The 27,568-nt window shown below is 41.6% G+C and overlaps 1 pseudogene and 2 gene segments (V, D, J or C); all 3 read left to right on the top strand.

The window, feature by feature from the left end:
- Positions 1 to 4,323, top strand: part of LOC119876574 — a 38,239-nt pseudogene extending 33,916 nt beyond the window's left edge.
- A 2,112-nt stretch (positions 4,324 to 6,435) lies between these two features.
- Positions 6,436 to 7,064, top strand: LOC119876573. The segment is given in 2 exon segments: positions 6,436 to 6,554; positions 6,658 to 7,064. Coding segments are annotated over 2 exon segments (453 nt in total).
- Positions 7,065 to 18,195: 11,131 nt separating this feature from the next.
- LOC119869037 lies at positions 18,196 to 18,779 on the top strand. The segment is given in 2 exon segments: positions 18,196 to 18,320; positions 18,424 to 18,779. Coding segments are annotated over 2 exon segments (402 nt in total).
- Positions 18,780 to 27,568: the final 8,789 nt, after the last annotated feature.

Raw genomic sequence — 27,568 nt, 5'->3', positions numbered from 1 at the left:
GGGGGTTGTTTACCCCGTGAGGCTCCAGTAGGAACAAACCCAGTGGCGACGGTCGCTCTGGAGCCCTGGCTTCAACCCCCGCAATAACTACGGAGCTCTCCATCTGCAGGGCCTGGAGGCTCGGGGCAGGGCCGCTGATCTGCTCAGCTTAGGGCAGGAGCGTCCTTGCTGTCCTGGGCCCTCCTGGCCTCTGCCTGTCCCGGGGGGAGTCTGGATCCTGTGCTGTGTCCCGGTGCCCTGTGCTCCGGGGCTTGCATTGTTGGATTCACACTCTGGGCCGCACAGCTGCCTCCACAGTGCTGCCACCCCAGGCCCTCCGAGCTGCTCCAGGAGCCACACAGCCCCCTCCTCAGGCAGCCTCTTCCTCTGCAGGAGCCGCCTCCGAGCTGTTCCCAGCCGCGTAGCCCCTTCTGCGCAGAGCCCTTGCCTGAGCCCCTCCGAGCTGCTCCGAGTCCAGCCGTGTGCGCTGCAGTCTTTTAGGGAGGTCAGCCGCGGGGTATGGCCGACTCTCCCTGGTTCACAGTTGCTTTTTTTAGTGTCCCAGGGATCCTGAGGGCATCCCTGCCCTCCTGGTGTCCGGCTCTAACTCCCTGCAGGCACCTTTCTGCCCAGGACGATTGGTGAAGCTCCTGCTTCTCTGGATGGAGCTTTCCTGACCTGGGGGCACTCGCCCCGGCCTTAGCCAGGCTCCTTGCGGGGCCCCTCCCCCTTGGATGCCTTTTGTTTCTTTATTTCTTTTTCCCTATCTTCCTACCTTGATAGAAGTGTGAACTCTTCTCACTGTAGCATTCCAGCTGGTCTCTCTTTAAATCTCAGGGCGAATTTGTAGATTTTCAGGATGATTTGAAGATTATCTAGGTAATTTGGTGGGGACAGGTGATTTGGGGACCCTACTCTTCCGCCATCTTACCCCTCCCTCTGAGTAATATTCCATTGAATAGACATACCACATCTTCTTTGATACAACAATATTGTTAAATAAAATAGTTTTGTTTTTTGTTACATTGAATTAGCCAGCTTATACTACATACTTTATATTATTTTCAATAATCATCTGCTGCTTATAACACCCAGTATTGATCACATCATGTACCCTCTTTAATGTGCATCACACAATGACCCAATACACCCACTAACCACCCAAGCATTATGCCTCATTCTGTTTCCTATAGTTAATGCTTTCTCGTGTTCTGTATCCCTCTCTAATGATTCTCAGTCTTCCCAAATTTAGCCAATGTTATTTTGAAGTGTTACGTATATTCCACATTAGACAGAAATGACATGATATTTGTTTTCTGATTGACTTATTTTACCCAGTGAAATACCCTCCAGTTCCATCAATGTCACTGTAAATGGTAGGTATTTAATAGTTCTGATGGCAGAGTAATATCCCATTGTATATATTCCACATGCTATTTATCCATTCTTCTGTTGTGGATGTCATGCCTCCCTCCACGGTTTGGCTACTGTGTACTTTGCTGCTATGAACACTGGGGTTCAGTTGCCCTTTACATCACTGCATCTGTATGTTTGGGGCAAATACTCAGTAATACAATTCCTGGGGCATATGCTATTCACAACAAAGGAAAGAACCAGAGGTAATTCTCTCTGCCATATATCTAATTGAGATGGATAAAGTAAAAAAGTCAGAGCGCAAAATCAGGATATTAATATTAAGGTTACTATTTGCATTTCAGGAAAGCTAAAACACACTACATTATAACTTAGTGTAGAAATGAACCAATTCAGTTGTAAATTAAAACTGATCAAAGTGAGATATAGTCTAAACTAGATGCTCTAACAGCCATGGTAAATGAGGTCGACGGAAGCATAGGTGGCATAGAAGACAAGGTGATAGAAAAGAAAGAAGGTGAAGAAAGTAGAGACACACAAATAATGCACCATGAAAGGCTTGAAAAATCACTAGTGCCATAAGTTCAAACTAAATTAAAATATTTGGGGCCCATGAAGGGAAGGAAGAGAGAGAAGGACAGAATGTATATTTGAGAAAATCATAGCAGAGACTTTGTTTATTTTTTTGAAAGATGTAATCTATGTATTCATGAGAGACACAGAGAGACAGGGGCAAAGACATAGGCAGAGAGAGGAGCAGGCTCCTTGCAGGTAGTTTGATGTGGGACTTGATCCCGTGTCTCCAGGATCATTCCCTGGGTCAAAGGCAGGTGCTGAACAGCTGAGCCATCCAGGAGTTCCAGCAGACTCTCCTTTTCAATAAAAACATTCAGATTGAAAGTGAGGGAGTAAACAGCCACTATTCATGTCAATGGACAAGAGGAAGGAGGAATGGCAACACATATATCAGCTGAACTAGAATTTAAAACAAAGACTAGGGATCCCTGGGTGGCCCAGCGGTTTGGCGCCTGCCTTTGGCCCAGGGCGTGATCCTGGAGACCCGGGATCGAATCCCACATCGGGCTCGCGGTGCATGGAGCCTGCTTCTCCCTCTGCCTGTGTCTCTGCCTCTCTCTCTCTCTCTCTCTGTGACTATCATAAATAAATAAAAATTAAAAAAAATAAAACAAAGACTATAATAAAGGATGAAGAAGGATACTATACCATAAAAATGGCTTATCCAACAGAAGATCTACCTTTTTATAAATATTCACACTGCTACCTTCAGAGAAGACAAGTGCACAAACCCATTAACCCTAAATTTAATGAAACTCATAGCTACTATTACCTTTACGGCAGAGACTTCATGTCCCCTGACATCAGTGAGAATCATCTAAGCAGAAGCTCAACAAGGAAACAAGGGGTTTGAAAGACATTCTGGATTAGACGTACTTCACAAATATATCAGAGCATTTTTCCCAAAGCAGAATACACGTTCTTCTTTATTGCACGTGGAAAATACTCCAGAATTGATCATATACATGGTCACAACTCATGTGTCAAGTGGTACAGAATGGTTGAATTCACTCCATGCATATTTTCAGACCAATATGCTATGAAACAAGAAGTCAAACCCAGTGAAAATATGGAAGGCCCCTAAACGATGATGTAATACAAACTCACACTAGTGAAAATGGGGAAAATTAAGAAGACATGAAACAACAAATGTTGAACTGGATGTGGAGAAAGGGAACCCTTTGCATTGTTGGTGGGAATGTGAGCTGGTACAGTCACTTTGGAAAACTGTGTGATGGTTCCTCAAAGAGTTAATAATAGAACAGTCCTACAACCCAGCAATTGCACTGCTGGGGATTTACCTCAAAGATACAGATGCAGTGAAACACTGGGAGACCTGCACCCCCATGCTTATAGCAGCAATGTCCACAATAGCCAAACTGTGGAAGGAGCCCTGGTGTCCATCAAAAGATGAATGGATGAAGAACATGTATTCTATATTTACAATGGAATATTCCTCAGTCACCAGAGCGGAAGAATACCCACCAATTGCTTCAACATGAGTGGAACTGGAGGGTATTATGCTGAGTGAAGTAGGTCAATTGGAGGACAACCATTATATGGTTTCATTCTTTCAGGTAATATAAAAAAATGGTGTAAGAATTATAGAAGAAATGAGGGAAAATAAGTGGAAAAAATTAGAGAGGGTGACAAAACATGAGAGACTTCTACATCTGGGAAATGAACAAGAGGTAGTGGGAGGAGAAGTGGATAGGGGCATGGGGTGACTGGGTGACGGGCACTGAGGGGAACACTTGATCAGATGAGCCTGGGGTGCTATGCTATATGTTGGAAATCAACCTTCAATAAAAAATACATAACAATTAAATAAATGCACATAAAAGGACATCTTATTGAAGAAGGAATGAGACAATGAAGAAATTAAAGAATTTAAGCAAAATTTCAAACAATGAACATTAAATCACAATCATACCATCCAGTATGTCTCTCAAACCCCTTGTTTCCTTGTAAAGCTTTGGGACACATCGAAGCCCATCCACAAAGGGAACGACAGAGCAATACAGGTCTTCTCCAGGACCTGATAGAAATGGAAGCATATCCAGTGCATTAGCAGAATGAAGATTAGGGTAAAACATATTGCCAGGCTGCTGCTCCCCATGTTTCCTCCCATTCCAACTGCACAAGCCCCGTCCTCAATCATGGGCTGGTGAAGATCGATGGGTAGACATGTGGACACCTGTGTCTCAAATCTGTCTGTGCACATCAAAATATCCATGGACGATTGTTAACAGGATGTAAACATCGTGTACATATCTCTAGAACATGCACATCAGGTCCCACAAAAAGGCTTACTGTTCCTCCTACACAGATTCAATCCCCATGCTGCTGGATCCTACGTCCTATCACATGAGGCAGGATATTGATTCAGATTGATGGCAAATCAAACTCCAACAAAAAATATACATTAATCAATCAATTAATTAATTAAAGTTATTTTATAAATTAAAAAATAGTATATATTTATTTTTCACACATTTTCCTAACTTGGCTGCAGCAACTTCTTGCAATATGCATCTATGAAAGCAAGAGAAACAAAAGCAAAATTGAATTATTGGGACTCCATCAAGATAAAATGCTTCTGCACATCAAAAGAAACAGTCAACAAAAGGAAAAGACAACCTACAGAATGACAGCAGATATTTGCCAATGATCTAACAGATTAAGGGCTAGTATCCAAGATCTATAAAGAACTTATTAAACTCAACAGCAAGGAACAAAAGAATCTGAGTAGGCTCCCAGAAGGGTCAGTCAAACTATAGAAAAAAAAGAAAACGAAACCTATGATTTCTATAAAAGTAATCTGCTCTGCAGAAAAAAGAAAATCAAGGGCTGGATGCAATTTATAATTGCACCAGAAATCATCAGGTAATGAGGAAAATTCCTAACCAAGAGCAATGGATGTATGGTCTAAACATTCAAGAAAACTTATGAACTACAGTAAGGAATATACAAGTAGATAGAACATATTTATTCTCATGGATTAGAAGAATGAATATTGATAAAATACCTATGCTACCAAGAGCAAATAACACATTCAAAGCCATCCATATTAAAATATTACCAGAATTTTTCAAAGAGCTAGAGAAAACAATCAGAAAAATTTAAGGGAACCACAAAGAGCTCAAATAGCCAAAGCAACACTGAAAAATTAAAGCAAGGCTGTAGACATCCTGATTCCGGTTGTTGAAGTAAATTACAACGTTGTGATAATCAAGACCCTATGGCACTGGCACAAATACAGATGTATAGATAAATAGAAAAGTTTGAGATCCCAGAAATAGAACCTGAAGTCTCTGGTCATAAATCCTGACAAAGCGGGAAAGCATATCAAATGGAAAAAAAGAAAGTCTCTTCAACAAATGGCATTGGGAATATTGGAGACCCACATGCAGAAGTATGAAATGGGGCACTTTTTTTACATCATTCACAATGGACTCAGAGTTGATGAAGGATCTAAATGAGTTGGGAAACCATCAGAATCCTCAGGAAAACACAGGTAGCTCCTTTTCTACCTCAGCTATAACCACTCCTAGACGTGTCTCCAGAGGCAAGAGAAAGAAAAGGAAAATGAAGTATGGCGACTTCATCAAGGAAAGAGAATTTTCACAACAAAGGAATCACTCAGTGTAATTAAAAGGGAACCTACAGAATGGGAAAAGATATTTGGTAATGTCTTATCAGATTAAAGGCTCGAATTCATATGTAAAATGAACATATCAAGCTCAACAGCCACCAGTATCTCCAATGAGAATTGGGCAGAATTTGTGAACAGACTTCCTGTCCTGTCCTGAGATCCCACATCACACCATATATTAGGGAGCTCATCTTCATGTCAAACAAAATTAATTCACTCTCGTAGATTTGCCATATATCAAACAAAATATTAGAAGAAAGTGTCTGACAGAAAAGAAGGAAAACAACAATGCCCCTAAGTCGAAGATTACTGTAGAATTAGGCAATAATAAAATAAGAGATTTAAAATCATTCAACAGAAATAAAATAATTTCTTTACATATGCATAATCAATGAGCAAAATCATTCCAAAAAAAAAAAACACTTAAAAGTAAGTAAGGAACTCAGGGAAAATTCAGGATATCAAATCAAAATAGACCATAAAGTTAATTTCTACACACTAACAACCAATTTTCTGTGTAAAATAAACAAAACATTCCCCTTTACACTGGAACCAAAAATAAATATTTATGATTACACTTCATTAAGGAGCGAAATGCTCTTTAAAAATGAACTATATTAATGAGAGACTTTCAAAAAGGCACAGAAATGTAAAGATAAATACGTTGATGGTTTAGAACATCATAAATCCACTGTGCCACCAAAAGAAAGTGATGTACGGTTGTGAAGTAATGCTTGCATATAACTTGTAAAGAATTGAATCTAAGACTAGAGCTGACTATATATTCAGAGGACATGCAAATCGGGCGCTCCCTAAACTGATTAAACTAGCCCATCCCTGAACCTAAATCTGCAGAGGAACCCCAGCCCCAGGATCCCCAGGTGACACCATTCAACGCTCAGGGCACAACACAGACAAAACACCATGGAGTCTGTGCTCAGCTGGGTTTTCCTTGTCACTATTTTAAAAGGTAATTCATGGAGAACAAGGGACCTTGAGTATGTGAGTGCAGGAGAGTGAAAGAAACACGGGATGTGGGACCATTTCCTGACCAACATGTCTTATGTCTGCAGGTGTCCAGGGTGAGGTGCAGCTGGTGGAGTCTGGGGGAGACCTTGTGAAGCCTGAGGGGTCCCTGAGACTCTCCTGTGTGGCCTCTGGATTCACCTTCAGTAGCTTCTACATGAGCTGGTTCCGCCAGGCTCCAGGGAAGGGGCTACAGTGGGTTGCAGAAATTAGTGGTAGTGGAAGTAGCCCAAGCTACGCAGACGCTGTGAAGGGCCGATTCACCATCTCCAGAGACAACGCCAAGAACACGCTGTATCTACGGATGAACAGCCTGAGAGCCGAGGACACGGCTGTATATTACTGTGCAAGGTACACAGTGAGGGGACCTCAGTGTGTGCCCAGACACAAACTTCCCTGTAGAAGGGGATCAGTACCACCAGGGGGTGTGCACTCCTCACCACTTTTGTCTTGAAGGCCTAGGAGCAGGTGCAGATGGACATTCTTGGCAGGTTTCCTCTCGGGGTCTGGGCTTCCTTTCCATGGAGCAGTTTCCCCCAAGGAGTCTCTCTGAACACTTGATTGTGTGTTTACCTATTTAGTCTCTTTCTTAGAGACTTATAATTCCACTATAGCACTTGCACTTACTTGTACTTAACTTTTCCTGACCTGAAGTATTAATCAATTACAAATAACTCCATTCATGTCATCTGAACATTTTCATGAGTCGTTTTGGCACTCTCTTTGGATCACAGGACTCCATGATAACTGTTGTCTTGCACATCACGGTATTCAGTAATCTCCATTCAACACAAGTGAAAAGAGACATTCTACAAAAATGTTAATAACGGCCTGGGAGTGAGAAAAATTCCCAGCATGACATGGTAGGGAGGTGGACTCTGAGGTCACCCACACACACACAATCACGAGAGTGTAAGCTTTAATTAAATACCTTCACCTTTATATCCGATGAGAGCCAGGCAGGCCTCTCATCACATCATAAATGCCTGGATGATGCCAGGGAGGTCACTAGCTTAGGTGTGTGTTGTGGGTCAGTGTTGGGGACAGGATCTTGCTCCATGGGATTTGGGGAGGCAGAGGTGCCCCAGGGAAGCACTATGGTCAGGAGGTGTAGCCTCATGATTCGATCGGGGCCCTAATACACCAGGACTGGGAAAGCTCCCTGCAACCTGGCTGCATGTGAGGTGATGGTGAAAGGACGGGCTAGGACGTGGGTGCTCTCCAGACACCACATCGGTATGCACCTGGACCTCAGACGTTCCAGATTCCAGATCTGTGAGAATGAGTGTCTGTTGTTTGATCCATCCAGTCCATGTACGATGTTCCTGGAGTTGGGACAGGCTAAAGTCATTTTTTTTCTTTGTTTAAATTGAATTTACCAAAATTTACTACAACCTCAGTGCTCATCACATCAAGTGCTCTCCTTAACTCCAATCACCAAGTTCCCCCATCCCCACCCCCTCCCTTCCAGCAGCCCTTAGTGTTTTTCCCCAGAGTTAAGTGTCTCTCATGATTTTTCTTCTTCTGTAGTATTACCCAACTAAGTTTCACTCCTTCCATTATGGTCTCTTTCAATATTTCCTATATTCCACATATGAATGAAACCATATCATTGCCTTTCTGTGATTAATTTCTCTCAACATAATACCTCCAGTTCCACCCATGTTGAAGGAAATGTTATTTCATGTTATTCATCATTTCTGACAGCTGTGTAATATCCCATTGTATATGTAAACCACATTTTGGGTATACTTTTATTAGAGTTCAATTAGCAAACATATATTATAACAGCCAGTACTCATTCTTTAAATTGCCCCCCTTAGCTCCTGTCATCCAGGGACCCCAACTCCCAGACCATCTCCACTTCACTCTCCTTGTTTTCTTTTTATTTTCCCCATAGTTAGGAGTTTCTCATGTACTGTCACTGTCTCTGATAATTCCCACTCATTCTATCCCCTTTCCCGTTTATTCCCTTCCACTATTTCTTATATTCTTTGTATGAGTGAAACCATACAATGTTTGTCTTTCTTTGAATCACTTACTTCAGTCAGCATAATACACTCCACATTCATCCACATTGAAGCAAATGGTGGGTATTCATCTTTTCTAATGCCTGAGTAATGTCCCAGTGTATATATAGACCATATGTCCTTTATCTATTCATCTGTTCATGGACATTGAAGCTCGTTCCGCAGTTTCTTTATTGACACTTCTGTAGAAGGGCTTCATGATTTCTCCCACATTTGACTATTGTAGACATTGCTGCAGTGAACATTGGGGTGAAGGGGTCTCTATATTTCATTACATTTGTGTATTTTGGGTAAATACCCTGTAGTGTAGTGACTGAAACATAGTGTGGCTTTATTCTCACTTTTTCAGGACATTCCATTCTGTTTTCTGGAGTGGCTGAACAAGCCTGCATTCCCACAAAAAGTGAAAGAGAAAGTTCCACTTTCTGGATATCCTCGCTTATATTTATTTTTTCTGGCCTTGTTACTTTATCCATTCTGAGTTGTATAAGTGGGATCTTAATGTGATTTTCATTTGTATTTCCCTGATGACAAGTCATGTGGTTCACTTTTCTCATCTGCCTGTTGGCCATTTGTAGGTCTTCTTTGGAGAAATGTCTTTTGTGCATTCTCTCCATTTCTTGACTGAATTGTTTGTTTTGTTGGGTGCTGACTTTGCTAAGGAAATATCTTGTCCTATTCTGTAGGTTGCCTTTTATTTTGTCACCTGTTGCATTGTTGTACAGATTCTACCTTGAAGAAGTCCTAATAGTTTATTTTCCCTATGTTTCCCTGTTGTTTCCTATGCCTTTTGAGAGGTGCCTTGATAGCAGTCACTGCAGCTGAGGTCAAAAAGTTGCTAACAAAAAAAAGAAAAAAAAAGTTGCGACCTGAATTCTCCTCTAGGAGTTTGATGGATTAGTGTCTCGGATTTTGGTACTTCATCCATTTTGAGTTTATGTGTTTGGTGTAGCTGAATGGTCCACATTCATTCTTATGCAGGTGGCTGTACAATTTTTTTCAGATCCATTTATTGATGAGACTTTTTTTCATTTGATATTTTTTCTTGCTTATTGAGGAGGAGTTGCCCGTAGACTTGAGGGTCCATTGCTGCATATTGTGCTCTGTTCCATTGATCTATGTGTTGTTTTTGCCAGTACCAGGCTATCTTGATGATAAAGACTTTATAATAGAGCTTGTCTGCAAATATTGTTTTGCCCAACAGCTGTAGGATTTTTTTTGGCCAAAACGTTTCTACCTGTTTGGCTATCTAGGAAAGGAATTGAAGAAGACACAAAGAGATGGAAAACCTTCCATGCTTATGGATTAGAACAATGAATAGTGTCAGGGCACCTGTGTTGCTCAGAGTTTGAGTGCCTGCAATTGGCTTGGCTGATCCTGGGTTCCTGGAATGGTGTCCTGAATCAGGCTTTTGGAAAGGATCCTGCTTCTCCCCCTGCCTATGTCTCTACCTCCATCTGTGTGACTCTCCTGAATAAAAAAATAAATATTTAAAACAACACCAAAAATAAGTACTGTGAAAATCTCTATGCTGTCCAGAACCTTCTACATAATCAAAGAAATCCTTATCAAAACACCTTGAACATCTTTCACAGAGTAGGAACATACAATCTTAAGATTATTATGGCACACAGAGAGATATAAGGCACACATTGATGCTGTGGCATTGCCCTGCTGTATTTGTTTTGAAAAGTATCTGTTAGCCTCCCTCATCCAGTGAAGGGTGCATTTCTCACCTGGAACTAGGACTCACTTCTTGCAAACCATAGGTATCTGTTAAAAACTCACAGTGGACACACAGAAGGAGAATAATGATACAAGAGAGTCAGAGATACCCAGACACTTTGGAACTTCAGTTTAAGGATGTTCTTTTATAACACTTCCAGAAGATGAGGAATTGATAAACCTGTGGGATATGTGTCTCACCATCAGCTTACAGGGTTGTGTTGTACTGATGGCTGTGACGTGTGCTCCTTGTCACTGGTGAACATTTGGTGTCCTGTGTCCTCATTTCAAACCCACCTGCATCTGTGAGTCTCCCTCTGGACATGAGATCAGATTCCCTTTAGGATTTCCTCAATGGAATCCCTCAAGGGACATACATGACTTATTTACTCTTTATCATTTTATTTAAATGCAAACATTTTCTTCATTGATATGCAACAACCAGGTAACATGACTTGGTCATGTCAATATCCAACAGCCCTACCATCCTATTCCATAGTCTACATATGATCTTACATGGCGGGGAAGCTGTTTCAGAGAAGGTTAGTCCACTCATGGTCAGCAAGGCAGAGGAGCAGCTCCAACTGCCCAGAAGCATGGCAGTAGTTGGCTTTGTTGATTTCATTAATATTTATACACATAGCAGCTGTCCCGAAACACACACACTCAGAACATAACGTGAGAGGATGGAGCATGGGATGGAGCACACAGTTCCTCTGGTAATGTGCAGCCCCTGGACCTTAGATGGGTTTGGATGAATCTGTAAATCACAGTGCAGTTGATAATGGATTATTATCATTTGCTATTGATTTTGTTTCCTCTGGAGATTCTCACACCCTACCCTGTTGAGGCCTGTTTTGGGGGTTTTATGACTCTCTTCCTGGTTGTATCAGAGAGCTGTTCTGAACATGGCCTCCTACCTCTGACCTGGGGTTGAATGTTTTCACCCCCACTCTTCAGGGAGCCCTCACAGGAGAGCCATCAAGCCGTCCTGTCCTCAGTTTACAACTGAACCCAGTCTTTACCCTGCCTGTGTCTAAGCTGGTTTATCTCAGACACATGAATGAGTCTCTAAATGTCAATATGAGGTATTCCTGTGGTGTAGACCTGGGATGGTCCTCCGAGCAAGGGTCTCATGGTGTCTTACTTTCTGCCTGCTGGTCTCAGGATAGAGGCACAGGACCACACATGTTTCAGTTTATGGAAACACAAATCACAATGCCTGCACTCTGACATAATGTTTACCCATCTCCAGAATCCTGTCCTTCTTAACCATCTGTCACATCATGCCGTTTTTTGTTTGTAGGACTCAGGGGGACCACAGATCCTGGAAATTTCCCCACTTTGCCACTTGAGCACCATCATACCAGGTTCGTTCCATGCAGGACCAAAAATCTTTTTTAAAATTATTTTTTATTGGAAGGCAAGTCCTGCCCCCATCCTGTGTTGTCCTTCTCCACAGGAGATCTGTCCCAGGTTCCCCTGCAGGAGTCTGGATCTGGGCTAGGTAAACATAGGCAGAACCTTACACTCACCTGCCCCTTCTCTGAGTGATCACTGCGCATGTCAGTGAGGGTGTCACATGGGTCCATCAGCCTCCAGGGGAAGGCCCTGGAGTCAATGCCGAAGTCTGGAGGGAAAAGAATGAGTACCACAACCTGTCTCTGAACAGCAGCAAGATGTATAGAAAGTCCAACACCTGGAAAGATAAATGATAATGTTCACACCAGAACCACATCTATTCAACGTGATGAACAACCAGCTGATGAGATACAGCAGAGCATCTGCCATGAAATCACAAGTTCATGTTTGAGCATGGGAACAGAATTTTTATAGTTTATGAAAACAACACCATGAAAATCAATTCCCAGAATCTATATTTATATAATATGTAAACACTGAGTTACTAGAGACCCAGTACGGAACAGGTCAACACTGAGGAGACCAGGAAAAAAAACAAGACTTTTCAATATATTGTCAATGGAGAAACTATTCATAGGCAATCACTAATCATGAAATAGGAATATTATAGATAAAATATCAATATGCATAATACGAAATATTAAGAATACACTTTGTGAAAAATCAACTAGATGAACCTGTTGAACAACCAGACTGATCAGATACAACAGAGCATCTTATATTAAATCACAAGTTCACGTTTGAATATGAGAAAAAAATTCGTACAGCTTACAAAAAGAGCAACATGAAAATCAATTGCCAAATTCTATATTCATATAAAAAAATAACACTGATATAGTAGAGACCAGTTAGGGGGCAGGTCAATGCTGAGGAGACCAGGAAAAAGAAAACAAGACGTTTCAATATATTGTCAATGGAGAAACTATTCATAAGCAATCATTAATCATGAAATCAGAATGGTATAGGTAAAAATCATTATGCATAACACCAAATATTAAGAATACTCTTAGCCAAAATCAGCTACATTTTTCTACCTACGTAGTTATCAAGGTAATAAAATACAAGATATGGACCAAAAGAAAACTTGCACAAATTTCAAAACCAACAAAACACTTTCACCTGCATATCATAATCACCATCAAAACTCAGTGGAAAAAAACAACAGAATTCATGTATAAAACAGGCAGAGCTTTGTGTGGACATGTTATACAGGAGGGTACAGATACATGAAGTAAGCACAGGAGAGGACACATCCCACCAGGAACTTTCAGGGTAATTCACATCAACCACAATGAGGTGCCCTATACACTCATCACGAGGGCTCAGGTATGAAAGAAGCACTGACCAGAACATCCTGGGAAGCATGCAGGACACCTGGGCCTCAACCCTGCAAGTAGAAATGAAAAATGAAACAGAAGCCCTGGAAAATCATTTTTCTGTTCCTCCTGAAATTAAAGATGGATAACCTACCAGGGGACCTGGAAATCTCACTCCTCAGTGCTTGCTCCAGAATAAGGAAACACAATGTTCTTGTAAAAATAGCATGTGATGAATTATAGTGTCTTCATTTCTGTTAGAAGCCTAGAACCCCCCCCCCAAAAGCCTGCGTGATTTAAAGAATAATGCCAGTAGAAAACATCCATCAATGGGACGGGATTCTGCGATAAGAAGCCACACTATTGATACACACCCAGGATCCCAGGGGAACCTCAAGGACATGCTGTTCCATGAAGCTCAGCAGTCTCGGAGATGACAGGCCATGCAGCCTGGGGCATTTGTACAGCCAGGTCAGGGTCACAATTGTTTGGTTGGGCTTTCTGTCCCTCTCTCTTCCCCAAACCCAAATGATGAACTCCTCTGCATCAGGCTGCATGCTCCCCTCCTGTGCACAATGTCCTCAGGTATGGAATGTCCACACACTGAAACAAACCACCTCTTGTCCTCTGACGGGGGGTTCCTGAGAGTTGGACGTGTGTTGTGATAGGAACTGTCCCCTCCAGCATCTATGGCTCTGGTTCTCTCCTGCAGCTGAGCAGGACTAGGTTAAGACACCTCCACTGAGTCCATCTGTCTCCTGCTACTGTTTCTCCCCACAACCTGAGGTCTAGACCTTCCTCCCACTCAGGTGGAAATCAGGTCAAGTGTTTGGGAACAGAGTGAGGTCACAGTTTTAATCAGCTGTCCGCAGAGGATCCCACTACTGTTTGTTTTCTATAGAGAAATAAATATAGAAGAACTTGTGCAGATTAAAAAATCATATTTTATATATTTATTTAGAGAGAAAGAGAAGAAGAAGAGTCAGAGAGAGAAAGAAAATACTCAAGCGGATTCCCCATGACCAGAGCCTGACTTCGGGCTCAATTCCAGGATCCTGAGATCACGACGTGACTCACAAACAAGAGTTAGATCAAGAGTTAGATGCTTAACCATGTGAGTCAACCAGGCGACCCATCCTTGAGCAACTGTTTATTTATTTATTTTTTTTATTATTTATTTATGATAGTCACACAGAGAGAGAGAGAGGCAGAGACACAGGCAGAGGGAGAAGCAGGCTCCATGCACTGGGAGCCCGATGTGGGATTCGATCCCGGGTCTCCAGGATCGCGCCCTGGGCCAAAGGCAGGCGCCAAACCGCTGCGCCACCCAGGGATCCCTTGAGCAACTGTTTAAAGAGAGATTTGTGTTTCTTATTATTGCGTTTTGTCAGACTTTCTATTGAGGTTAAGTTTCCTTTCTGTATTTTGGAGACTAAGTCCGTCTCAATATATAGTTGAACACACTGTCTCCCATTTCATAGGCCATCTTTTTGCTCCAATAATATTTGTCCTGCACACTTTGTGCATGAGGTAGCCTCACTTATCAGTCTTTGTTTTTTTTTTACTGTGATTTTAATGTTATATCAAATAAATCATGAAACGCCTGGGTGGCTCAGCAGTTGAGCGACTGCCTTTGGCTCAGGGCATGATCCTGGATCCCGGGATCAAGTCTCCAGTGGGCCTCCCTGTATGGAGCCTGCTTCTCTCCTGCCTGTGTCTCTGCCTCTTTCTCTGTGTGTCTCTCACAAATAAATAAATCTTTAAAAAATAAATAAATCACAGCCAAGCAAAGATCATGGTTTTCCCCTTAGTTTACATATTTAAGTTCTAGGGTTGAGACTTCTGCTTAACTCTTTTTTTAAAAATTTTTAATTATTTATGGTAGTCACAGAGAGAGAGAGAGAGAGAGGCAGAGACATAGGCAGAGGGAGAAGCAGGCTCCATGCACCGGCAGCCCTATGTGGGATTCGATCCCGGGTCTCCAGGATCGCACCCTGGGCCGAAGGCAGGCGCCAAACCGCTGCGCCACCCAGGGATCCCCCTGCTTAACTCTTAATCACTTTCGAGATTTTCTGTGTCCTTGAATCTGTGTGATGTTTGATAAGGACCAAGTGTCATTATTTGTATGAGGCTGTTCAACACCATTTTCTATAGAGACTACCCTTTCCCCACTGTGTATTCTTACATATACTATGGTTGAAGGTTTTCTGACTGTATATGCACACGTTAACTTCTGGGCTCTGTAATATGGTCCACCATCTACATTGCTGACGTTAGGCAGTCACACACTGAAATGCTTAATGTGCGACTAAAATACATTTCCATAGAGGGATGTGTGATGTCTGACTATTGTTCTAATTTCTTAAACTTGTATGGTCACTCTCATGTGATTTTGTTTTCCATATGAATGTGGAGTTTTTCTATTATGTAAGAAAACAACTGATATTTTGATTAATTTAATCAACATTAAAATCATTAGAACAGAAATTATTTGTCTACTTGTATGGACAAATAAAAATTTTCAGGGAGATTTAATAAGTATATGGAAAAGAAAAATGAAATTTAACTCATAGATACTCTTGGAAAAGAGTTAAGCCTTAATAAATATAATCAGATTTCAAAGAGAAGAAATAACTGACACTAAAACATAGAAAGGACCATGAAAAAAATTCTAATATTTTAACAATGCAAATAATGGATAACCAAGGCAAATTACAAAATTACTAGTATTATCAAGAAAATAAAACTGTTTCATGAAGAAATTAAAAAAATGAACAAAACAGAACAAATAGGAAGCCTGAAACCATTATCTAAAAATCCTGCCTGGGGCAGGCCAGGTCGCTCAGGAGTTAAGCACCACCTATGGCCCAGAGCCTGATCCTGGAGACTCGGGATCCAGTCCCACATCGGGCTCTTGGCATGGAACCTGCTTCTCCCTCTGCCTGTGTTCTGCCTCTGTGTGTATGTGTGTGTGTGTGTGTGTGTATGTGTGTCTCTCATGAATACATAAAATCTTTTTTAAAAATTCTGCCTCAAAAAAGACAATGAAAATTTAAAAAGAATAATGTAATGAAAAGGGCAAAATCAGATAGCTTTATCTACAAATATTCAAATATTTTAAGAAATAAGGCCAAAATGTTTCAATCTCTTCCAAAACGTATTTAGAATGGAACGTGACCAAATTGATTTAAGGAGGCCAGGATGAGTCTGACAGCGAACCCATGCGAAGGACCCCACAGGAAGGGTCTCATGGACAATATCTCAGATGCACATAAATGCAAAAATCCTGGCATCTTGAATCCAACAGCCCATGGACAGATGGCACAGGATGACCTAGAGGGAATCATCCCTGGGATGCAAGGATGCATCAACACACCCAGATCATCAATGGGTCCCTGTATTAACAGACTCAAGGATTGGATGTACACGATTCTTTCCTTTGATACCTAAAACCGCTTGAAAAAAAATCTAACATGCTTTTATCTTCAAAACATTTTAACAGTCGAGGCAGAAGAGATTGCCTCCTATCTGATGGAAGTAGTCACGTTTTATGAAAAACCCACAACCAACACTGCATTAAAAAGTGAAAACCTGGGCAGCCCTGGTGGCTCAGCAGTTTAGCGCCGCCTTCAGCCAAGGGCCTGATCCTGGAGACCCAGTATCAAGTCCCATGTCAGGCTCCCTGCATGGAGCCTGCTTCTCCCTCTGCCTGTGTCTCTGCCTCTCTCTCTCTCTCTCTCTCTCTCTGTCTTTCATGCATAAATAAATAAAATATTTTTAAAAATGTGAAAATCTGAAGCCCTTCTGTAAGTCAGGACCCAAACAGGGGTCATTCCCACCCTCAGTATTCAACATATTATTCTAAAGGAGAATAAACTGTGCCACCCCATATGTCAGCTGGTTCCCTGGATTGTTGTGAATAAAATCACACGAGAATCATCCAGTGGACAGAGAGAATGAACCCTTCTTTCACCCTGATGTAAGGAAATAAATCTCCCATGGGAAAATTCCCTTCCCTGAACCAGGAGGGGTGAACCATCCTCAGCACCAGAAACGTCTGTAGGGCCCAGAAGGCTGTGAAAACAAGCCTTGTCAGTTCCTCACCAATTCACTGACCCAAATCCAGTATCCTGGCCTTATATCTCTACAAATCAACGTTTTGTTGGGTAAGAAGAAGAAGGTCTGCCTAGTTTGTTCATTGTGTGTTGTGTTTCAGGGAGCTCAGGCACATGCACCATGAAATACATCTTCACTTAGGTCTCTCATAAGTCTACAGAGTAATTAGTTCAGAAAAATAACCAGAAAGAAGGGAAGGAAGCCCATACTGTGGTAATGACTGGAATTCCAAACCAGGAAGTTTATGAAACAAAGAATAAAAGATATTTAAATCAATAGATAGAGAGAAATTTACTTGTATCCATATGACACAATCTGTTGCAGGGTCAAACCTGCCAAGCTTGAAAACCAAACCCTAAGGTAATGAACAACTTCAGGGCGTCGATAGGATACAAAATCAACAAACAAAGTAAATCTAGGTTTCCACACAGGAACAACTAATTATTTATATCTTAAAGATTTTATTGAATTATTCATGAAAGACACACAAGCAGAGAGAGGCAAAGACATAGGAAGAGAGAGAAACAGGCTCCATGCAGGGAACCCAATGTGGGACTGGATCTCTGGACTCTAGGATCACTCCCAGCACAGAAGGCAGACCTCAACCGTTGAGCCACGCAAGCATCCGTAACAATAAATACATAAAAGTTAATTAATAAAACCTTATTACATTGGCACCGGTGTTAAGAATGTAATAGGTAGGATTAAGTATTCTGAAAGAGGTAAATTACTGTCCACTAAAAGAACTAACATTGATGAGAGATTTTTAAAGAGTCAAAAAAATGCAAAGGCATTTTTTCATAAATGTGAAAACTTCATAATGTCAGAAGACTTACACACAGTGGCCTACAGATGTAAAGAAACCCTTGTTAAGAACTTGTAAAGAATCAAATCTAGGTCTGGAGCTGATTATATATTCAAAGGACATGCAAATAGGGCCCTCACTTCACTGATTAAACCAGCCCATCCCGACATGCTGCTGGGAGAGGAGTCCCAGCCCCAGGATCCCCAAGTGACCCTGTTTAGGGATCAGGGTGGAAAACAGACGACTAAACATGGAGTCTTTCGTTGGCTGGGTTTTCCTTGTCGCTATTTTAAAAGGTAATTCATGAAGAAAAAGAGACCCTGAGTCTGTGATTGTAGGTGAGTGAGTGAAACAGGGGATGTGGGACAGTTTCCTAACCAGGATGTCTTGTGTCTGCAGGTGTCCAGGGTGAGGTGCAGCTGGTGGAGTCTGGGGGAGACCTGGTGAAGCCTGGGGGATCCCTGAGACTCTCCTGTGTGGCCTCTGGATTCACCTTCAGTTCCTATGAAATGAACTGGGTCCGCCAGGCTCCAGGGAAGGGGCTGCAGTGGGTCGCATACATTAACAGTGGTGGAAGTAGCACATACTATGCAGACGCTGTGAAGGGCCGATTCACCATCTCCAGAGACAACGCCAGGAACACACTGTATCTGCAGATGAACAGCCTGAGATCCGAGGACACAGCCGTGTATTACTGTGCGAAGGACACAGTGAGTCGAACTCAGTGTGAGCCCAGACACAAACCTCTCTGTTAAGGGGATCAGGACTACCAGGGGGTGCACAATCCTCACCACTTCTGTCTTGAAGGCCCAGGAGCAGGTGCACATGGAGTTTCTGAGCAGATTTCCTGTCAGGGTCTGGGATTCCCCTCCAAGGAGCTGTTTTCCCCAGAGAGTTATCTAGGCAGATGATATGGGCATACCTATTCAGTCTCTGATTTAGACACATCTGTTTTTTATATGAAAACAGCTATTATGCCATGCACAAAAGACAGTGATTCTTTTTCTATCAATAGATTTCACAGTAATTTTATTTTATTTTTTTAATAATAAATTTATTTTTATTGGCGTTCAATTTGACAACATACAGAATGACACTCAGTGCTCATCCCATCAAGTGCCCCCCTCAGTGCCCATCACCCATTCACCCCCACCCCCCTCCCTCCTCCCCTTCCACCACCCCTACTTCGTTTCCCAGAGTTAGGAGTCTTTATGTTCTGTCTCCCTTTCTGATATTTCCTACCCATTTCTTCTCCCTTCCCTTCTATTCCCTTTCACTATTATTTATATTCCCCAAATGAATGAGAACATATAATGTTTGTGCTTCTCCAATTGACTCATTTCACTCAGCATAATAACCTCCAGTTCCATCCACGTGGAAGCAAATGGTGGGTATTTGTTATTTGTAATAGCTGGGTAATATTCCATTGCGTACATAAACTACATCTCCTTTATCCATTTCTTTCAATGGACTCCAAGGTTCTTTTCACAGTTTGGCTATTGTGGACATTGCTGCTATAAACATCGGGGTGCAGGCGTCCCGACGTTTAATTGCATCCGCATCTTTGGGGTAAATCCCCAACAGTCCAATTGCTGGGTGGTAAGGCAAGTCTATTTTTAACTCTTTGAGGAACCTGCACACAATTTTCCAGAGTGGCTGCACCATTTCACATTAGATTTCACAGTAACTTTAATTTACATTATAATAGGTTATAGTAGGCATGTAAAACATAAATTACAAAAACTGTTTTTCTAGGTTTGTTTATGCAGGAGAAACGTATTATAAGATACAAATATAAGATATATACATTACACGTATACGTTGTATACTTTATATATATATATATAAAGTATATATATAAGATATATACGTTATACTTATACATTGTATATAAGACATATATAAGACATATTAATTTATATCTTGAGTACACTGCACACTGTGGCAATCAATAAATATGTGAATTTGATGAGATAGTATAATAGAAAAGATAATTTGGGGGATAGGTAAATGTAATGGTTCTAGAAAACATAAGCTTATGCAACTGGTTTCATAAGAAGGAGTAATACATGCTCTATTTATTTGGAATAAAAAAGCTAGGATAGTGAATAACTGTACAATTTAGCAGAATGGTGACATTGTATTAATTTGCCAGCTATAATAAAATTTATTATACGGTTGTATGATTTGCACTGGTACTATAATATTGAGTAATCTATAGCCCTTATTGAAATTTCACCAGTTTTCCAAATAATTTTTTTTCCTGCCCCCGAATCCAAACGGTGATCCCAAATTGCATTTAGTTGCTGTTTTCTTTGTTTCTGCTAACCTATGGCAGCTATTTAAGTCTTTCTTTGTCCTTCATGGCCTTGAAACATTTGATGAGTACTGGTCAGCTGTTCTGAAGAATGCCTCTCACTTTGGGTTTATGAGACCTTTTGGATGATTAGATTAAGGTTTTGCATTTCTTGGCGATATCACAGACAAAATGTGGAAGGAGGTTCGGTGTCCATCAAAAGATGAATGGATAAGGAAGATATGGTATATGTATACAAGGGAATATTAGTCAGCCATTAGAAATGACAAATATGGGGATCCCTGGGTGGCTCAGCAGTTTGGTGCCTATCTTTGGCCCAGGGCACGACCCTGGATTCCCGGGATGAGTCCCACGTAGGGCTCCTCACATGGAGCCTGATTCTCTCTCCTCCTGTGTCTCTGCCTCTCTCTATCATAAATAAATAAATCAGTTTTTAAAGAAAATTTAAAAAAAGCGACAAATACCCACCATTTGCTTCGACGTGGATGGAACTGGAGGGTATTATGCTGAGTGAAATAAGTCAATTGGAGAAGGACAAACAGTATATGGTCTCATTCATTTGGGGGATATAAAAAATACTGAAATAGAATAAAGGGGAAAGGAGAGAAAATAAGTGGGAAATATCAGAGATGGAGACAGAACATGAGAGACTCCTAGCTCCAGGAAACGAACAAGGCATGGTGGAAGGTGGGGGAGGGTGAGGGGTGGGGGTGAATGGGTGATGGGCACTGAGGGGGAACTTGATGGGATGAGCACTGGGTGTTATTCTGTAGGTTGGCAAATTGAACACCATAAAAAATAAATTTATTATTTTCAAAAAAGAATCATAACTAACAATATATATAAATAAAATAAAATAAAGTAAAATAAAATAAAATAATAAAATAATTGGGTGAACCAGAATATTTATGTAATCTCAGAGCATCTCTCCCAATATAGTTATTAGTTACAAAGGGAATAATAGTAAATCTACAGTGGAAATACCCAACACACATTACCTTGATCAAGAATATCCTGAGAGAAAAAATATACCATGTATCCCCTGATATGATACATTGTCAAGAACACAACATCACTTCTGTGGTATTGCCAAGACAGAGATTCTTACAGTTGCTTACTATTTTCCCTAAATACCAGATAATTGCAAATATTTCCATGTACATTAACTAAGCATTTCCCCGATCTGCACCTGCAATCATTGTGCATCAGAGGACCACCCAGCTCAAAGAGAAATTTGGTAGAAGCAGCATAAACTCCATGTTGGGCATGAGGCTGCAAATGCATCAAATATCTAAAGCAAAAGACGACAGACCCCTAAGGGGGTCAATATCTTGATCCACACACACAGCATCCATGTCAGTGACAGCCTGGGAAGGAATCAGGATTCACACCAGGATGTTCTGTGAATGTGGAGTCTGAGCATCAACACACACACACACACACGCACACGCACACGCACACACACACACAAGAGTATGAAAATGTTTTCAGTTTCATCATTGTTTCTGTTAAAAGCAGGCAGGCCTCTCAGCAAGTCAGATATGTTTGGATGGAGCCAGGGATAGACACTGGCTCAGTGTTTGTGTTGAGAGAAAGTGGTGATGATGAGGTCCTGATCCAGGAGGGGATTATATGGAGTGTTTCCCACCAGTATCTGGGGACAGAACTCAAGGGCGCTTGCTGGATTTCCCATGGGTGGGGCAGGAGGAGAACAGGGAGGATTGGAGATCAAGGAGACAGCATGTAATACTAAAAAAATAGGGTGTGATGACAAATTCCACTATACAATTATGAAAACTGAGAGAACAAAAGTGGAGGAGGACCTTCCACCTGCAGGGAATAACTCATGGATCTTTCAGGTGCTGATATCAGCTCACTGTGTGAGTCCTCTAACAGCCACATGTTGGAACCTAACATCCATGTGATGGGAGGAGGAGGTGGGGCCTCAGGGGACCACTTAGGTCAGGAGGTGCAGCCTCATTATGGGATCAAGGCCCTTATACACCAGGACTGGGAATGCCTCCTGCCCTTTGGCCCCGTGTGAGGCCATCTTTCTGGGGGTATGTCATACAATTGTTATTATTTTTCCAGTAGTAATGGTTGAGTTTTGTGTTCCATGAAAATCATCTCACTGATGTGTGACAAAGAGAGAAAGCACTTATCACCATGTGACATGGGCTTCAGGCAAACTCCCCAAGGACAAGAAATGCAGGAATATAATTGTCATAGTTATATGAGTCTCCCTACAGTCTATGTAACTCCATTTTGGATGGGATGGGCTGCTGGAAGTCTCCGTGATGCAAATGACCCATTCAAGGATGGAAACTGCTGAATCTGGAGGCAGAAAAGAAGTCTTGTCTCATTTGGCAGGGTCAAACGACTGACATGAGAAAACCAAATTGAGCTGGCTCCAGGCGGCAAACTGGAATTGAATTCCTTAATCTTGGAATTTTCTCTAAGTCTTTATCTTCCTCTGTGTGTACAAATGCCAGTTATAGATCCCGCTACAACTATAACAGTTTTATGAAGAAGAGGTCACAGAGGGTCCTGGATCTGGGTCTTCAGAGAGTGTCTGTGGTGTGTGCTGTGTGCACTGTGCTGTACTGTTTTGGTGCCTCTTTCCTTCAGGTCTGGAATCTACACACGCTCTCTCTGCCTGAAGTGGGCAGTGTGTGGTCCTTGGGAAGAATGTGATGAGTTTTAACTGGGTGTGCTCTGCTCAGCTCATTAAATGAGCCACGAAACCACCTCCACTAGAACTGGGGCCCTGCAGAATTCTCTGGTCAGGAGATGTGGGTGGGCAGGGGTGCAGCCGCTCAGAGAAACCATATGGTGGTGCCTCAAATAGGTAAATGTAGACCTCCCCTGTGATCCAGCAACTGCACTACTGGGTATTTACACTAAGATTACAAAAGTGCTGATTCAAAGGGATACACGCACCTTGATGTTTACAGCAGCATTATCTACATTAGCCAAACTATGGAAACAATCCCAGTATCTGTCAACTGATGAATGGATAAAGAACATGTGAGATAGATAGATAGAGTTAGATACATAGGGATTTTACTAATCAATGCAGTGGAATTAAATCTAACAATTTACAAGTATGAGGATGGAGGTAGTATGCATAATGCTAATTGCCATGCCAGTGAGAAAAAGAAAATACTGTATACTTCCAGTCATAGTTTGAATTTAAGAAACAGAACAAATGAGCAAAGAGATTGATGCAGAGATCAGGAAATAGTCCCTTCAATACAGAGACAAGACTGATAGTTACCAGGTGGGAGGAGAGTGGGGGATGGGTGACCTGTCAGATGGGGCTTAGGGAGTGCACTTGTCCTGATGAACACTGGGTGATGTATGGAATTGTTCAATCAGCATGTTGGATACATGAAACGGGTGTTACACTGTATGTGACCTCTACTGCAATTCATTTTTTTGAATGTTCATAGCAGCTTTAGTTGTAACAGCTAAGACTCAGAATCAGCCCAGGTATCCTTCAGCCAATGAAGGGTTAAACCAACAGTTTACATCTACATCATGGGATACAACTCAGCTATGAAAAGAAACAAATTATTGATACACACAACAACTTGGATGAACCTAGAGGCAATTATGCTGAGTGAAAAACAGGCAATCCCTAAGGTACATTGTGTATGATTCCAGTTTTATAACATTTTTGACATGAAAATGTTATAAAGATTAGTGGTTTCCAACAGTTAAGGAAGTGAGTGATATTGTGGTGACTGACTATAAAAGGATTGCATGGGATCCCTGGGTGGCGCAGCGGTTTGGAGCCTACCTTTGGCCCAGGGTGCGATCCTGGAGACCCGGGATCGAATCCCACATCGGGCTCCCAGTGCATGGAGCCTGCTTCTCCCTCTGCCTGTGTCTCTGCCTCTCTCTCTCTCTCTCTCTCTCTCTCTCTCTCTGTGACTATCATAAATAAAAAAAAATTTAAAAAAAAGGATTGCATGAGGGATACTTTCTATAGAACAGTTCTATGGCTTAGTTGTGGTGCTGATTACACAAATATACGCATGTGTATAGTTGAATAATACTTAATTACCACACACATGCACACACACAGGAGTGTCTACTGCAATTAAAATAAAAATTTTAAAAAAGAACTACAACTGGAAATTTTATTCATTGTCCTATGTTTCATGCATAATTCAGGCAGTTTTTTTCTATTAAACAAAGCTGATAGTATTCAGGGATTAACTAATTACCACTTATGTGAAAATGAAATTTAATAATGTATAAAAAATGGAAATTCTGGACTTTATAATCTAACAATTGGTGTAGTGAAAAGTAGGATAAAATTAGATTATTGTGCAGCCAGGGTAGCTCAGCAGATTAGCACCGCCTTCAGCCCAGGGTGTGATCCTGGAGACCCGGGATCGAGTCCCACTTCAGGTTCCCTGCATGGAGCCTGCTTCTCCCTCTGCCTGTGTCTCTGCCTCTGTGTGTGTGTGTGTGTGTGTGTGTGTGTGAAGAATAAATAAATAAAATCTTTTTTAAAAAATGTAGATTATTAGGGCTTCTTTTACCCGGCTCCTCACTGGGGCCCCTCCCCTTTGGATGCTGTTTTATTTATTTTTTTCCATCATTTGACCTTGGTAGAAGCGTGAACTCTTCTCACTGTAGAATTCCAGCTGTTCTCTCTTTAAATCTCAGGCCGAATTTGTAGGTGTTCAGGATTATTTGAAAGTGATCTAGGTAATTTGGTGGGGACAGGTGACTTAGAGACCCTACTCTTCTGCCATCTTGCCCTTCAGAATCTTGTATGACCTGGGAGTAGATGGCTTATTCTTCAATTTTTGCTTTGGAATATGCTTGTGCTTTAACTCCTGCCTAATTGTCCTGATGTTATTTGCTTCCTACATGAGGGATGAAGAGGATATACCTTGTAAACATTAACATATTATCTATACCTCTACTCAACTCAAGTATATCAATAACCATGGGAGCTCTTGCAAAGGCCCAGATGATATGCGACCAGCGGTAGGACTCTGGTTGGTTCCTGAGCCTCTGAGCCTGGAAGGGCTGACCCACATATCAGGTGTTGTGGAATCAATGAGGTTCTGTTGTAGGTGCTTCAGGGTGAAAATTTCCAGTACATATGCCTAACAGTACTGTGCTTTACACCTCAAGAATTTTAAGATTCACTCTGTGTACTATTTCTTTTTTTTTCTGTGTATTATTTCTAAAATAAATATGAAGCGGATTAACTGACAGAAAATCTACTGTATATTTATAAATGTCTTTTTAAAGGTTTCAGAATAATTTTATGATCATTCAACATTCAGGAATAAAGAGAAATTTTGCCTCAAAGGACGTAGCCAAAGGAATCTAATTAAATAAGTCTCTCTTTTTGTATTTTATAATTTTATTAATAACAGATAAAGGACATTGGTTAACTAAACTATAGGGACTATCAGTGTGGTGTCCCATGGGCTAGACATCGATCCAAAGCTGCCCATCCTAGATCATCTGTGTCCACACTTCACGGGCAGCCGATCCAGGCATGGTCTCCCACAACCTGCCTGCTTGGGGTCATACTGAACTCCTGGACCAGACTGGTTCACACAGGCTGCTGCTGGATCTGCAGGAGTCACGGACAAGTGTCAGCTGGCATTCCCATTCACCTCCTTTCCTCTGTAGGAAACAATACTGAGCTTGGGGATGCCTGTTTACCAGGAGTGTACCCTGGTTTTGACCCCCTGACACCACCCATGCATCCCAGCACTGGCTCCTAGGGAGAATGATCAGACCAATGGCAATCTCATTAGTGATTCACACTGAGAATGTTGGGAACAAGTGTGGAAACCATATCAGGTTTTATCTTCAAGGGAAGAGGACATTCACTTTCACTATCAGAACACAGATCAGAGGTTTATACCAGGGACAAGATCCCAGGAATGAGTCCTTCCAGGATAAGCAGGGCCCCTGAACTTACTGAGAGAGGCTACATTTCCCATCCAATAGAACCTATGGCAATGAAACACTTGGAGAGAAATGACTCAGAGGCTTGATGGCTCCACAAAAAAGTCAGGGACCTAATGATTGCTGGTAAGAGACACCCTGTGGACGCCCCTGGGTCTAATCACATTCACACTGAGGATGGTCATGGGTTCTGGCAGACATCCCAGAGCTATGTTTTTATGGATGGCTCCCCTCTCCACTGACAAGTGTCCTGCATCATCCCATCAGTCCTGCAGAGAACCAGGTGCACACCAGACTCAGGCGCAATGACAAATTTAGGGACCTTTTTTTGTTTATATGGCAAAATCTCTCTCTGACTCATGGAGTTTTCCATCCATCCATGTACACGTATCTGAGTTCAGTTAGACACATAGAACCAGAAAGAGACCTGGAGTTTATAGAGGAAAGTGGCTTCACCTGGTTTTGAGGTTTTCCTTGCCCAATTCACAGAGTGAAACCACTCATGGATGTTGAGTCCTCAGTCCCCCGCATCTGCATACATGAGATGGACAGAAGGTGAATGTCACTCATTCCTCCAATGTCCAGATTGAAACTCGCCATCATGGTGGTAATATCAAGATCTCTGAAATTATCAACCATGACAATCCATTGGGCCACAAAGTTATCAACCACAGATTCAACAATGACCTAGATAAATACAGTCCATACTCAGACATGCAAATGTTCACCTTATTCTCACATGGCATTCATAGTGATGCACATTTGCATCACCCTAAATGGCAACCCATAACAGCAATGACACAAGACCAAATTTTACCTATATATAATGATTTATATCACCCCAAATCTAATCATCTAACTCATGTATCATGATATTTGGGTACCTTCTTTGGTGTAAATCCTTTTCTAGGAGGTGATAGATCTATGAATATAACACACACACACACACACACACACACACAAACTGGAATCAGGGCTGCCCCGTTGGCCCAGTGGTTTAGCGTCGCCTTCAGCCTGGGGTTATCCTGGAGTCCCCAGATCGAGTCCCACATGGGCTCCCTGCATGGAGCCTGCTTCTCCCTCTGCCTGTGTCTCTGTCTCTCTCTCATTCTCTGTGTCTATCATGAATAAATAAATAAAATCTTATTAAAAAACTGGAAACACCCAACAAAATGCAAAAGCAAACAAAAAATAAATTAAAAAATTAAAATAAAACACAGATCACCTCCTTTTTTTTTTATTTTATTTTTTTAAATTTACTTATGATAGTCACACAGA

This window comes from Canis lupus, chromosome 8 (genome assembly GCF_011100685.1).
Source record: "Canis lupus familiaris isolate Mischka breed German Shepherd chromosome 8, alternate assembly UU_Cfam_GSD_1.0, whole genome shotgun sequence".
NCBI lineage: Eukaryota > Metazoa > Chordata > Mammalia > Carnivora > Canidae > Canis > Canis lupus.
The sequence above is the reverse complement of the archived record's forward strand: the minus strand, read 5'-3'. Positions and strand labels throughout refer to the sequence as shown.